The following is a 15,063-nucleotide window of genomic DNA, read 5'->3' as shown; positions in this document are numbered from 1 at the left end:
AGAAATGGACAACTCACGTTTTTGACTGGTTTATTAAATAGTAATCAAAGACAGACAATAGGTCTTCGATTCTTCATTCAGGACTCAAAAGCAGTCATAATAAAATACAGCTGGCTTATAAAGTTTGTCACAGTTTAACAGTATTTCAAAGTGACACATTTGAACTAAAAAGGGACTAGGTCTTGACATCAATCAGGGAAAAATACATTTAAATAGTTTATTAAGAAAGAATACATCCCCAATACCACAACAGTATTGATATCTTGGATTATAAAAAAAGAAAGAATGTGAAGTCTCACACTAGTAAAAGTCTTACTTATCCAACTGGCTTATTATTCTTTTCAATGCTGAAATATACAACAATGTACATATTTAGGTAAACACCCATATTCTTAATTTCTGAATCCTTTGAAAAGAAGTGCATCTGGAGAAAGACAAAAATATTTATTTTTGGCTGCATTTACACAGCCCAATTATTATATATTTTTCACAAATTGGTCTTTTGACCAATCAGATCAGCTCTGAAAATGATCGGATGTGATTGGTCAAAAGACCAATTACTGGAAAAGAATATCAGAATTTGGCAGCCTGTGTAAAAGCAGCCTTTGAAGTTCTTTTTATATCGAAAACTTCTCTCTTTCAAGATACGCTCCTTAATTGGAGTCATGTGTTCTATCAAGAATAAACGATCTTCTGCATAATTCTGCTTCCTTTTTTTAACAAACAAAAAAATCAGTTTTAAGTCGGTTGGCTGAGGCAGAGAGGAGATATGTTGCATTAGGAAATCCAGTGGGCACACTTCGTCCCCAGTTCACTAGACTCTGGAAAGGAACGTATCCCTGTTCGAGAATGGAACCGCATTGAGTTGGGTTCTGGTTCTCGTTCCATTTCTGACCAGGGAGGTGCGGCTGCTACTGGCGACCACCGGGGGGCAGGTTAAGGTTGACCATGAGCTCGTGAACTGAGGCAAAGATAGTGCACTCACCTAAAAGGAGACAAAAACACATCCAATGTTAGTATAATACCATTAAAAAAAACATAAAATGTTTTTCTTGCTTTCCTAACCAATCAAATCATCTTATTTCCTGTTCATATTCAATCTTTTGTGTATCGATAATCTCACTGACCCTGTCGTGCGGGATGCAGCTCATTGAATCGCTTGAGGATGTTGGAGACCATGAGCGCTGCAGCCCCAGAGGAGGAGTGTTGTCTCGGGATGTCTGCCTGCTGGGTCAGGCCCGTGGCCATGTCGTATACGATGGGAACAATGATGTTCACCGGCTCCTGGGGAACCGGCAGCCTCTGGGTCAACTGGAGCTGAGGAGAGAACATGGTTAGCTATACTTTATACAACTTCAGTACACTTCACTGGAATTCAATTGTAAAGCATTAAAACAAATATATGGTAATTATACTTCCGGCGCCGACAGAGATGGCCGCCTCGCTTCGCGTTCCTAGGAAACTATGCAGTTTTTTGTTTTTTTACGTGTTATTTCTTACACTAGTACCCCAGGTCATCTTAGGTTTCATTACATACAGCCGAGAAGAACTACTGAATATAAGATCAGCGTCAACTCACCATCAGTACGACCAAGAATATGTTTTTCGCGATGCGGATCCTGTGTTCTGCCTTACAACCAGTGTAACCGAGTGGATCACATGCAGCGACCCAAAAAAAAAAAACGACTCAGAAAAAGAGGGAAACGAAGCGGTCTTCTGGTCAGACTCCGGAGACGGGCACATCGTGCACCACTCCCTAGCATTCTTCTTGCCAATGTCCAGTCTCTTGACAACAAGGTTGATGAAATCAGAGCAAGGGTAGCATTCCAGAGGGACATCAGAGACTGTAACGTTCTCTGCTTCACGGAAACATGGCTAACTGGAGAGACGCAATCCGAGCGGTGCAGCCAGCGGGTTTCTCCACGCATCGCGCCGACAGAAACAAACATCTTTCTGGTAAGAAGAGGGGCGGGGGCGTATGCCTTATGGCCAACGTGACATGGTGTGATGAAAGAAACATACAGGAACTCAAATCCTTCTGTTCACCTGATTTAGAATTCCTCACAATCAAATGTAGACCGCATTATCTACCAAGAGAATTCTCTTCGATTATAATCACAGCCGTATATATCCCCCCAAGCAGACACATCGATGGCTCTGAACGAACTTTATTTAACTCTCTGCAAACTGGAAACGATTTATCCAGAGGCTGCATTCATTGTAGCTGGGGATTTTAACAAGGCTAATCTGAAAACAAGACTCCCTAAATTTTATCAGCATATCGATTGCGCAACCAGGGGTGGAAAGACCCTGGATCATTGTTACTCTAACTTCCGCGACGCATATAAGGCCCTGCCCCGCCCCCTTTCGGAAAAGCTGACCACGACTCCATTTTGTTGATCCCTGCCTACAGACAGAAACTAAAACAAGAAGCTCCCACGCTGAGGTCTGTCCAACGCTGGTCCGACCAAGCTGACTCCACACTCCAAGACTGCTTCCATCACGTGGACTGGGAGATGTTTCGTATTGCGTCAGACAACAACATTGACGAATACGCTGATACGGTGTGCGAGTTCATTAGAACGTGCGTTGAAGATGTCGTTCCCATAGCAACGATTAAAACATTCCCTAACCAGAAACCGTGGATTGATGGCAGCATTCGTGTGAAACTGAAGGCACGAACCACTGCTTTTAATCAGGGCAAGGTGTCTGGTAACATGACTGAATACAAACAGTGCAGCTATTCCCTCCGCAAGGCTATCAAACAAGCTAAGCGCCAGTACAGAGACAAAGTAGAATCTCAATTCAACGGCTCAGACACAAGAGGTATGTGGCAGGGTCTACAGTCAATCACGGACTACAGGAAGAAACCCAGCCCAGTCACGGACCAGGATGTCTTGCTCCCAGGCAGACTAAATAACTTTTTGCCCGCTTTGAGGACAATACAGTGCCACTGACACGGCCTGCAACGGAAACATGCGGTCTCTCCTTCACTGCAGCCGAAGTGAGTAAGACATTTAAACGTGTTAACCCTCGCAAGGATGCAGGCCCAGACGGCATCCCCAGCCGCGCCCTCAGAGCATGCGCAGACCAGCTGGCCGGTGTGTTTACGGACATATTCAATCAATCCCTATACCAGTCTGCTGTTCCCACATGCTTCAAGAGGGCCACCATTGTTCCTGTTCCCAAGAAGGCTAAGGTAACTGAGCTAAACGACTACCGCCCCGTAGCACTCACATCCGTCATCATGAAGTGCTTTGAGAGACTAGTCAAGGACCACATCACCTCCACCCTACCTGACACCCTTGACCCACTCCAATTTGCTTACCGCCCAAATAGGTCCACAGACGATGCAATCTCAACCACACTGCACACTGCCCTAACCCATCTGGACAAGAGGAATACCTATGTGAGAATGCTGTTCATCGACTACAGCTCGGCATTCAACACCATAGTACCCTCCAAGCTCGTCATCAAGCTCGAGACCCTGGGTCTCGACCCCGCCCTGTGCAACTGGGTACTGGACTTCCTGACGGGCCGCCCCCAGGTGGTCAGGGTAGGCAACAACATCTCCTCCCCGCTGATCCTCAACACTGGGGCCCCACAAGGGTGCGTTCTGAGCCCTCTCCTGTACTCCCTGTTCACCCACGACTGCGTGGCCATGCACGCCTCCAACTCAATCATCAAGTTTGCGGACGACACAACAGTGGTAGGCTTGATTACCAACAACGACGAGACGGCCTACAGGGAGGAGGTGAGGGCCCTCGGAGTGTGGTGTCAGGAAAATAACCTCACACTCAACGTCAACAAAACTAAGGAGATGATTGTGGACTTCAGGAAACAGCAGAGGGAACACCCCCCCATCCACATCGATGGAACAGTAGTAGAGAGGGTAGCAAGATTTAAGTTCCTCGGCATACACATCACAGACAAACTGAATTGGTCCACTCACACAGACAGCATCGTGAGGAAGGCGCAGCAGCGCCTCTTCAACCTCAGGAGGCTGAAGAAATTCGGCTTGTCACCAAAAGCACTCACAAACTTCTACAGATGCACAATCGAGAGCATCCTGGCGGGCTGTATCACCGCCTGGTATGGCAACTGCACCGCCCTCAACCGTAAGGCTCTCCAGAGGGTAGTGAGGTCTGCACAACGCATCACCGGGGGCAAACTACCTGCCCTCCAGGACACCTACACCACCCGATGCTACAGGAAGGCCATAAAGATCATCAAGGACATCAACCACCCGAGCCACTGCCTGTTCACCCTCGCTGTCATCCAGAAGGCGAGGTCAGTACAGGTGCATCAAAGCTGGGACCGAGAGACTGAAAAACAGCTTCTATCTCAAGGCCATCAGACTGTTAAACAGCCACCACTAACATTGAGTGGCTACTGCCAACACACTGTCAATGACACTGACTCTACTCCAGCCACTTTAATCATGGGAATTGATGGGAAATTATGTAAATATATCACTAGCCACTTTAAACAATGCTACCTTATATAATGTTACTTACCCTACATTATTCATCTCATATGCATACGTTGATACTGTACTCTATATCATCGACTGCATCCTTATGTAATACATGTATCACTAGCCACTTTAACTATGCCACTTGGTTTACATACTTATCTCATATGTATATACTGTACTCGATATCATCTACTGTATCTTGCCTATGCTGCTCTGTACCATCACTCATTCATATATCCTTATGTACATATTCTTTATCCCCTTACACTGTGTTATAAGACAGTAGTTTTTTTGGAATTGTTAGTTAGATTACTTGTTCGTTATTACTGCATTGTCGGAACTAGAAGCACAAGCATTTCGCTACACTTGCATTAACATCTGCTAACCATGTGTATGTGACAAATAAAATTTGATTTGATTTGACATAGACCCTCTTTTATAAGACTTACAGTACCAGTCAAACATTTGGACACCTACTCATTCAAGGATTTTTCTTTACTTTGACGAATAATAGCGAAGACATCAAAACTATGAAATAACACATGCAATCATGTAGTAACCAAAAAAAGTGTTAAACAAATCAAAATATTTTATGAGATTTTTCAAATTGGCCACCCATTGCCTTGATGACAGCTCTCAACCAGCTTCATGAGGTAGTCACCTGAAATGCATTTCAATTAACAGGCGTAATTTGTGGAATTTCTTTCATTAATGCTTTGAACCAATCAGTTGTGTTGTGACAAGGCAGGGGTGGTTTACAGAAGATAGCCCTATTTCCTAAAAGACCAAGTCCATTTTATGGCAAGAACAGCTCAAATAAGCAAAGAGAAACGACAGTCCATCATTACTTTAAGACATGAAGGTCAGTCAATGTGGAAAATTTCAAGAAGTTTGAAGTTACTTCAAGTGCAGCTGCAAAAACCATCCAGCGCTGTGATGAAACTGCCTCTCATGAGGACCACCACAGAAAAGACCCAGAGTTACCTCTTGCAGAGGATAAGTTCATTAGAGTTACCAGTCTCAGAAATTGCAGCCCAAATAAATGCTTCAGAGTTCAAGCAACAGACATCTCAACATCAACTGCTCAGAGGAGACTGCATGAATCAGGCCTTCATGGTCGAATTGCTGCAAAGAAACCACTACTAAAGGACATCAATAAGAAGAAGAGACTTGCCTGGGCCAAGAAACATGAGCACTGGACATTAGACCGGTGGAAATCTGTCCTTTGGTCTGAAGAGTTGGGGGTGCTTTGCTGGTGACACGGTCAGTGATTTATTTAGAATTCAAGGCACACTTAACCAGCATGGCTACCACAGCATTCTGCAGCGATACGCAGTCCCATCTGGTTTGCGCTTAGTGGGACTATCATGTGATTTTCAACAGGACAATGACCCAAAACACACCATCAGGCTGTGTAAGGGCAATTTGACCAAGGAGAGTGATGAGTGCTGCATCAGATGACCTGGCCTCCACAATCATCCGACCTCAACCCAATTGAGATGTTTTGGGATGAGTTGTACCGCATAGTGAAGGAAAAGCAGCCAACAAGGGCTCAGCATATGTGGGAACTCCTTCAAGACAAGCATTCCTCATGAAGCTGGTTGAAAGAATGCCAAGCGTGTACAATGCTGTCATCAAGGCAAAGGGTGACTACTTTGAAGAAACTAAAATCTTAAATATATTTTGATTTGTTGAACACTTTTGTTACCACATGATTCCATATGGGTTATTTCATAGTTTTGATGTGTACACTATTATTCAACAATGTAGAAAATAGTCAAAATAAAGAAAAATCCTTGTATGAGTAGGTGTCCAAACTTTTGACTGGTACTGTATGTAACAACACTTGTCAAAAGGTCAGTACTTACGAAAAAGAGCATCTTGGACTTGAGCACCACCGCAATAGTTCCTGGAGGGGCGATGGGAGGGGCACTGGGGGGGATGGTCAGACAGAACTGGACATTCCACTTCAACTGGGTGGCCTGGTCAGGGAACTGGAGAGGAAAGGATGAAGAGACATGAGAGAGACCATCACAACCATAACACATGACTCGTTTCTGCAAACTAAGCGTATGTCGCACGTCACTACTTCACAGGAGCGGCATTTGAACATAAAAATAATTATGTTTTTTGGCAGAAATGCCTTCTGCAACGTGAACTTTTATTTGCCTTAATAACAAACTTGTTTCATCGATAAATAATAATACAATTGTTAAATTATGAGCCTAGTTGGATTAGCCATGGAAAAAGGCAGGAACTTTCCCGCTAGCCATGATTGGCTGAGATATTGGATGGGCTGGACATGCCGGGAGATGAGTTTGGATTGGTCTGTCATGTAGCATGCTTCTGTTAAAAATGTGAGCTGCTCAGTAGGTGTTGATAGTCCTTTCTACCGAATCGCTTTCTAAAGATATAACGTTAAGACATCGAGAACTACAAAGATTTGGCTATTTTTCTCAACATTGATGCCCTGAATTTAGCAGGCACTATCGACAGATCAGTTGGAAAACGTTTTAGGCTACTTTCTGCACACGCCACGGTCATTGTGGATCGGAGTGACTTGGCAATGCTGGCCAACAAGACGTAGCTACAAACAAAACACCGTTAGTGTTCCAGTCTGCCCTGAAGCATTCATCCATGTATACAGGTAAGAGTCCATCTACATTTTCAGATTTCAAATTTAGTCAGAAAGTCATTTTTATTGCAAGTTAATAACGCGTACTGTTAGTTTGCTAGCAAACGTTGGCTCGATAGCTAACGTTACATGTATGATCTGTATAGTAATATTCTAATCAAAAATCAATTTGCATTGCTAGTTATAGCCTAATGTTAGCTAGCTAACATTGAACCTAGTTTGTTAGCTTTAGCTACCTGCAGATTAATACTACAGCGATGACAGTGTTTGTATTTGTAGTAGTAAGAGTTGGGATTATGCCAGTTCATTGTTTAGCTAACCAGCTAGCTACACGTCTAAACAAAGACTCCACTTCGGACAGATTATTACGTGACCCATTAAAAATTTGCCAGGTGTGTCTGGGGTGGTTATAGCATTTCCTCCACATGACCCATCAATTTAGACAAGTGTGTCAGTTGAGCATCATCTAATAAAGATAAAAATATTTTATCTGGACACTTTGTTTTTGATATTCATACTATGCAAGTAACCACTTCACTGTACCATTTACACCTTCTGTATCCTGTGCATGTGACAAATACTTTTTAAATTATTTATTTATTTTATTTGATATAGCCTGTGTTTACCACATGATCTCACATGTGAATCCTTAAAGAGATTGGTGGGGCTACGGGTGTGAATGACGCTGAATGGGTGTAGACAAAGAGCCCTCCAGTTGGTGTACCAAAACATTCAAGGGCCATTTTCTCAAAGGTGGGGTTACAAGTTTATCAACTTCAAAGCAGAATTACTTTCCCAGTGTATGATGTACCATTTTCTAGTTCTGTGTGTCTACTTTTATTCAATGTAAAAAACACAATATAAAAATGTTGCTACATAAGATGGAGCCGAGGCGGTCGCTCATATATTTGTCTCTCACACACAGGCAGAAACACAGACAAACATATCGCCTGCCCCTCATTCATAACGGACACAAAGTTATGGAGCAGCACCACCCACCCAGTGACAACCACAGCCAGAGGTAAAGGCCTCACCAGTTCGAGCTTCATGATGCGGACACAGTCCCTGAGGATGTTGGTGGGGGCCCCAAGCAGCTTGGTGAAGGCATTCAACGTGTTGTACTTGAACGGAGGGCCAGCCACCTGAAGAGAAGATGAGGGAGGATAAAGGGACAAAGCGAGGGAAAGCGAGAGGAAAAGGACATGAAGAGGGGAGACTTTACTTTTTAGTCAAAGCCTGTTACTACACATGTATATTCTTGCAACTTTTCCAGCTTCAGATTCAAATGCCCTGCTATGAGGTCAGTTCACCCAGTGTTAATCAGATCCTATTCTGCCAGAGATGTTGTATTCCAATGCAATGGCTCACTTAGTTGTGTGTGTACAGTGCATTCGGAAAGTATTCAGAACCCTCAACTTTTTCCACATTTTGTTACGTTACAGCCTTATTCTAAAATAGATTAAATAAAAACTTTTCCTCATCCATCTACACACTATACCCCATATTTTCATTTAACTAGGCAAGTCAGTTAAATACAAATACTTATTTACAATGACGGCCTACCCCGGCCAAACTCGAACCTGGAAGACGCTGGGCCAATTGTGCTCCGCCCTATGGAACTCGCCAATCACAGCCATTTGTGATACAGCCTGGAATCGAACCAGGTTCTGTAGTGGCGCCTCTAGCGCACACAATTGTTACTGCTTTCATGTTACATGGTAGCCTAGTGGTTAGAGCATTGGACTAGTAACCAGAAGGTTGCAAGTTCAAACCCCCGAGCTGACAAGGTACAAAACTGTCTTTCTGCCCCTGAACAGGCAGTTAACCCACTTTGAAAATAAGAATTTGTTCTTTAACTGACTTGCCTAGTTAAATAAAGGTAATAAAAAAAAAGTTGCTATTTAGACTCAGATCTTTTTTTGCCAAATACAATGACCTCTGTTTTATCTTTGTTTAATTCAAGGAAGTTCTGTGACATCCAGTTTCTCTTAGACACAAGCACTCATTCCTGTCACTCAGCACTCATTCCTGTTACTTAATCGTTTTTTATTTAAAAAATAAAGATGAAACCACTTATTTTTCAATTATGTTTGGTCCATCATTTAAACAATTGTTTGATAAATCACATGATAGATTTTTGATCAAATTGAGGTTGGGGTCTCCCTTAAAAATAAAAAAATGTCACGTATACTCCCTCTGGTCTCTAGGTCACCAGACTGCTGATTATTACGCACCCCTGTCACCATCGTCACGCACACCAGCGCTTATTGACACTAACCTGGACTCCTTCACCTCCTTGATTATACCACTCCCTTTGGTTCCTTCCCCAGGCGTTATTGTTTCTGTTTCAGTTTCCTGTCTGTGTGTTGTTCGTGTTTCTTGTTTTGTACTATGTTTAATTTATTAATTAAATATTCACTCCCTTGCTTCCAAACTCTCAGCGCACATCATTAGTGTTAAACAAAACAAAAAACATTTTGCCTGCATAAGTTCTGACTTTTTAGCTACAGATATATTTTTTGAAAATGTAACCAATAATTTATTTACGGAAAAACAAAAACAAGTTGGCATGCCTTTTAGTTGATATTTAAATAGTTGTAGGACTTTTGGTAACAGGACTGAGAAAAACACAACCATCTTCCATTTAGAAAACTTGTAAAATATATATATATATTTTTTTTAATTGCAAGAGATTGACCATTACACATTTTGAATAGTTAAACATGTGTTATTAGATACAGTGCTGAAAAAAGACAAAGAATTAAGTTTCATTGCGAAAAGTTACATGCAAATAGAACCGATTCGGCGGAATGGCCCACATATAGAAGAAATGTTACATAACTCTCAATATGATGTTTATTTTATATTGTCTTTAGTAGTGAGCAGAGAATTATGGATAATGTGTAAAACATTCACCATCAAGGCCACCATCAGTATATTTCTAATGTATTGACTTTAGAACTAGAGCAAGGAAATGTGGTATACATGAGTCTCCCCTCAGGCAGGATGCTCTATGATAATTCTAGTAACCACAACATCTTCAGTGGCTTCCTGCTCTTCCCAATGTAAAGTCCACATGGTTCTAACCGATAAATAAGCATAATAAAAAGCCTCACAATTCTCCGTTAAGGGATAGCAGTTCTTACAAATACTGAAAGGTGTTACTTCTTAGCAAATTGGTTATTGAATAAGGATGTGTGCGTGCGTATGTATACGGTCATTTCCATGTAAAAGGACCCATGAGCACCAACGTGACATTTATAGGAGCATATGAAATGCGGTGTCAAATGAAAGCGAAGTCTATATTTTCGCAAAATAGATGTTTTTTCCAGCCATTTTCCATCTTAAAAATCCATGTTTGATTTCTGGGCACAAAGAAGGAAAAGGGGTCTTAAACAACATCTACTTGAAAAAGTCTTAAGGTATTAGAAATAATGTTGAAGTAAAGGCCCCTGCCAACTAATATTAACATTTATATTTAGTTTTGTGGAAATAATTCTGCTTTCTGTAAGTTTAAGAAATATAGCCTAGTATATTGTCATTCTGTTACCAAAAACCCACATATCTTTAATATATGTTCTCATTTCTCTCCCTCATGAGGGAGGAATCTGAAAGTTAACAGAAGTAACAAATAAAGGTAGACCTACCAATTAATTGTTTTTATTGATAACAATTTTGTTTATGAATTATTAAGTGACTAAAATGTGTCACTTTCCCACAATGGGAAATCATAGTAGTCACATACCACAGTTGCAGTAGAGCACAGTACAGCAGAGGTAATGTAATATACTTTACTCTAATGGACTGTACAATACTTTTTACTGTACTCTACATTTCTGAACTGTACTGTACTCTGCTGTATTTTGATATCCAAACTTGTGAAACATAGATGTCTTTGATTGGTACAGATTTGGTCCATTCTCGACCAACCAGATTTGGTCTTGTTTGGGGGTGGAGCTCATTAAAATATGCAATTGAGGAGATTATATTTTCTACCTTTGTGTACCTATTCAGGATACATCACCATGAAGAGAATGACATTCATAATTATGCATTTCTGTATAGTACAGATCAAGGACCATTGTCATTATGTTACCGGGTGTTGATCCACTTCACTTACCTTAGTTCAATAACTAAAATAGATTTTTTCCCAACTCATGGTGTCATATCATAGCTGACACCTCATTATTTCTGCAGTCATCTGTGAATCTTAATTCGGAGTAGTTTTTCTGATTAGTATATTTTGGAAAACGTAGTCACAAAAAACTGAGGAAGATTTTAAAGTAAATCTCGTACTAAAGTTTGCACTGTTCCTCAACAAAAACATGTTATAGTAAAAATGTCAATTGTTAAAAGTAGACTTCTGTATATAGGTGTATGGCTTGTTAAATTTTGCAGTCAATGATTGTTGTTTGGCATACATTTTAAAGTGAAGTAGTGAGTCTCAACGTCTCTCTTTTACCGTGGAATTGCCCAACAATAATAATACATGGTTTTTAAATAGCAATCTTAAAGGATCCAAAGATGCTAGTCACTAGTCTAAGTCACTAGTCTTACCCGGGTCTCGAAGAACTTCTCCAAGACCTGTAGCTCCTCCTGTGACCAGGGCCCGGCGTTCTCCGGGGTGACTTTGAGCTGCAAGGTCTGGTAGGTCTTTGGGTTGAGCGCCACGCGACACTTCAACACCTCTGTCTTGAACATGATCACACCCGGCTCATTAGAGTTCACGATGGACAGCTGAAGAGAGAGAGGGGGAGAGAGGCGAGAAAAGGAAGAGGAGAGAAAAGATGATTATAACAGAAAAAAAACGACAGACAAAAAAACCTAAAGATAAATACAAGGGAGAGTTTAGTTCCATAAAGTAACAATGTGGAACAATCTACAAAGAGGTATGGACTTTTTCAAAAGGTCAAATTATAATGGAGTAGAATATTAGCCTCCATCTACTGAGACTTGGGTTGCATATTTTCCCTGTATTTTACAAATGTTCCATCCCGATAATAAAGCACTTTCAGTTCATCCACACCGATCTCGACAAACCATTTCTGTAAGGACCTCGCTTTGTGCACAAGGGCGTTGTTATGCTGAAACAGGAAAGGCCCTTCCCCAAAATGTTGCCACAGTTGGAAGCACGGAATTGTCTAGAATGTCATTGTATGCTGTAGCGTTAAGATTTCCCTTCACTGGAACTAAGGGGCCTAGCCCGAACCATGAAAAACAGCTCCAGACCATTATTTTTCATCCACCAAACTTTACAGTTGGCACTATGCATTCGGGAAGGTAGCGTACTCCTGGTATCCGCCAAACCTAGATCTGTCCGTTAGACTGCCTAATGGTGAAGTGTGATTCATCACTCCAGAGAACGCATTTCCACTGCTCCAGAGTCCAATGGTGGCGAGCTTTACACCACTCCAGCCGACGCTTGGTCTTGCGCACGGTGATCTTAGGCTTGCGTGCGGCTGCTCGGCTATGGAAACCCATTTCACGGAGCTCCTGACAAACTTGTGCTGACGTTGCTTCCAGAGGCAGTTTGGAACTCGGGACTGAGTGTTGCTACCAAGGATAGGCGATTCTTACGTGCTACGCGCTTCAGCACTCGGCGGTCCCGTTCTGTGAGCTTGTGTGGCCTACCACTTCGCAACTGAGCCGTTGTTGCTCCTAGATATTTCCACTTCACAATAACAGCACTTACAGTTGACAGAAATTTCACGAACTGACTTGTTGGAAAGGTGGCATCCTATGACGGTGCCACGGTGAATGTCAGAGCTCTTCAGTAATGCAATTCTACTGCCAATGTTTGTCTATGGAGATTGCATGGCTGTGTGCTCGATTTTATACACCTGTCAGCAACGGGTGTGGTTGAAATAGCCAAATTCACTCATTTGAAGGGGTGTCCATACACACACACATACACATATATATATAGTGTATACCTTTAATAATATTTCCTCTAATGTTATTAGCCTACCTCCCCTTTCTCTCTATTGTTGCTTCATACCAGCCTCACATTCAACAGTTAAATTAAATAGCTCTTGGAGTCCCATGCAGGAAAAACTAAGGAGCGTTTTTTAAGGAGAGAGGCCAGCGGAGCATAGGTGTGTGCGTATTACGCAAAAGACAGGTTATTATGCATAATCCATAATTAATTAGCAAATATAAGGCTAATACTGCATTGAATGTTTTACATAAGAAGTAGGCAAGGACATCTATATATAGGGCTATAGATCATTCTAGAACAGGATTATCTATTTTGGATGCAATTGGAATGGAGTTGGAGAGAGAGCGAGAGAAAGACTGCTAGAGCGTGCACATAGACTTTACAAAAAAAAAAAAAAAAAAAAAAAAAAAAGTTACCATGATGAGATAGGTCTACATGCATTGTGAACTGCCTGTCCTAACCTGAGCGGTGATGATTCATCATGCAGAGGCTGTAGAGAAGCCAGATTTACACATCGCATATCATTTAACAGTGAGATTTCACACCGGTTTATCTGATTTATTTATCCCAGGAAAAGGGAGTGGTATTGGACGGTAAATCCCGGTAAATGGGTTCCCGCCATAAAACCCTAAGCCATTCAACCTTAACTCAGACTGCTTGGGTTGAGGGTTTGAGAGATCCAAGGTTGGAAAAAAGCTTTGGAATAAGGGACAGCCCTTCTGAGAGCCTCTACAGAGGAATATGACAGAGATGAATTTGAACTGGATGAGAGAGATAGCTGGTTAAGCTCAAGAGATGGGGTATGAACAAACATTTGATTACAAAGGTAACACTCACGTTAACCTCCAACTGGATGAGGTGAAGAGAGACAGAGAAATGGAAGGATGAAAAGGAGAGAAGTGTGAGGAAAGCCAGAAATATGTTCAAAACAAAAACCAGAGTGAGGAAGGGATGGACAAAGATAGAGACACACACACACACTGAACAAGACAGACAGATGGACTAAACCAAGATGAGTCAACCGCAGATCTCCACCACTCACGTTGGGTTCTAATTGGATGATCCTCTGCAGGTGGCGTCTCATGATGACCGAGCCCAGGAAGCGCTCCAGCGGCGAGCAGAGGTAACTTCCTGCCAGGCCCGGCACCAGGCAGGGTGTGGGCGAGGGCAGCAGCAACACGTGCAAGGCATTATGGGTGAGGATGGTGGGGATGGAGGCAGCCCAGGAACGCTGAGGTAGCTTACGGGGCGGGGGCATACTGCTGGGTATGGCCCCGGAACCTGGAGAGAGGAGCGGACAGTACCGTTAGCCTAAAGAATGGTGAGACTGAACACGTCCTTAAAGATGATTATTTTTTAAATATACATTCGTGCAACGGTCTTAAAACCTCACTAGGGTAGGGGGCACTATTTTCCCCACCAGATGAAAAGCATGCCCAAAGTAAACTGCCTGCTACTCAGGCCCAGAAGCTATGATATGCATATAATTAGTTTAATTAGCATATAATTCTAAAACTGTTAAAATAATGTCTGTGAGTATAACAGAATTGAAATGGCAGGTGTAAACCTGAGGAAAATCCATCCAGGAAGTGCCATTACTTTGAAATGGCTGTTTTTCCAATGAATGCCTAGCCACCATTTAAAGGGATAGGACCCAGATTCCGTTTCATGTGGCTTCCACTAGTTGTGAACAGTCTTTAGACATTGTTTCAGGCTTTTATTCTGAAAAGAAAAATGAGGGAGAATGACAACTTTGAGCCAGTGGATAGTGGGATGTCCCCAGAGCTGTTTCCTGCGCCCGACCGAGAGCGCACCTTTCTTGTTTTTCTTCTATATTGATGACGCTAATGTCCGGGTTAAATATTATTGATTATTTATTTATAAACATCGTTTGACGATGTTTCTACAAACGATACGGATACTATTTGGAATTTGTCTGCCTCTTGTGACGCATTTGAGCCATTGGATTACTGAACAAAATGCACCAACAAAATTGAGGTTTTGGGATAAAAA

General features: G+C 42.1%; 1 protein-coding gene across 2 annotated transcripts in view; it reads right to left on the bottom strand.

The window, feature by feature from the left end:
- Positions 1-13: 13 nt before the first annotated feature.
- The window catches only part of med14 (mediator complex subunit 14), a 42,133-nt gene continuing 27,083 nt past the window's right edge, over positions 14-15,063 (bottom strand). For both annotated transcript variants that reach the window (XM_024389196.1, XM_024389197.1), the window contains 6 exons: positions 14,093-14,331; positions 11,670-11,849; positions 8,147-8,254; positions 6,346-6,471; positions 1,128-1,317; positions 14-985 (listed from right to left, as the gene is read on the bottom strand). In XM_024389196.1, the coding sequence (XP_024244964.1) occupies positions 912-985; positions 1,128-1,317; positions 6,346-6,471; positions 8,147-8,254; positions 11,670-11,849; positions 14,093-14,331 (917 nt within the window). In that variant the 3' untranslated portion in view covers positions 14-911. The remainder of the gene's footprint in view (positions 986-1,127; positions 1,318-6,345; positions 6,472-8,146; positions 8,255-11,669; positions 11,850-14,092; positions 14,332-15,063) is intronic.

The sequence above is a fragment of the Oncorhynchus tshawytscha genome, linkage group LG26 (assembly GCF_018296145.1).
Source record: "Oncorhynchus tshawytscha isolate Ot180627B linkage group LG26, Otsh_v2.0, whole genome shotgun sequence".
NCBI classification, from domain to species: domain Eukaryota; kingdom Metazoa; phylum Chordata; class Actinopteri; order Salmoniformes; family Salmonidae; genus Oncorhynchus; species Oncorhynchus tshawytscha.
This window is presented reverse-complemented; position numbering and strand designations above follow the sequence as displayed.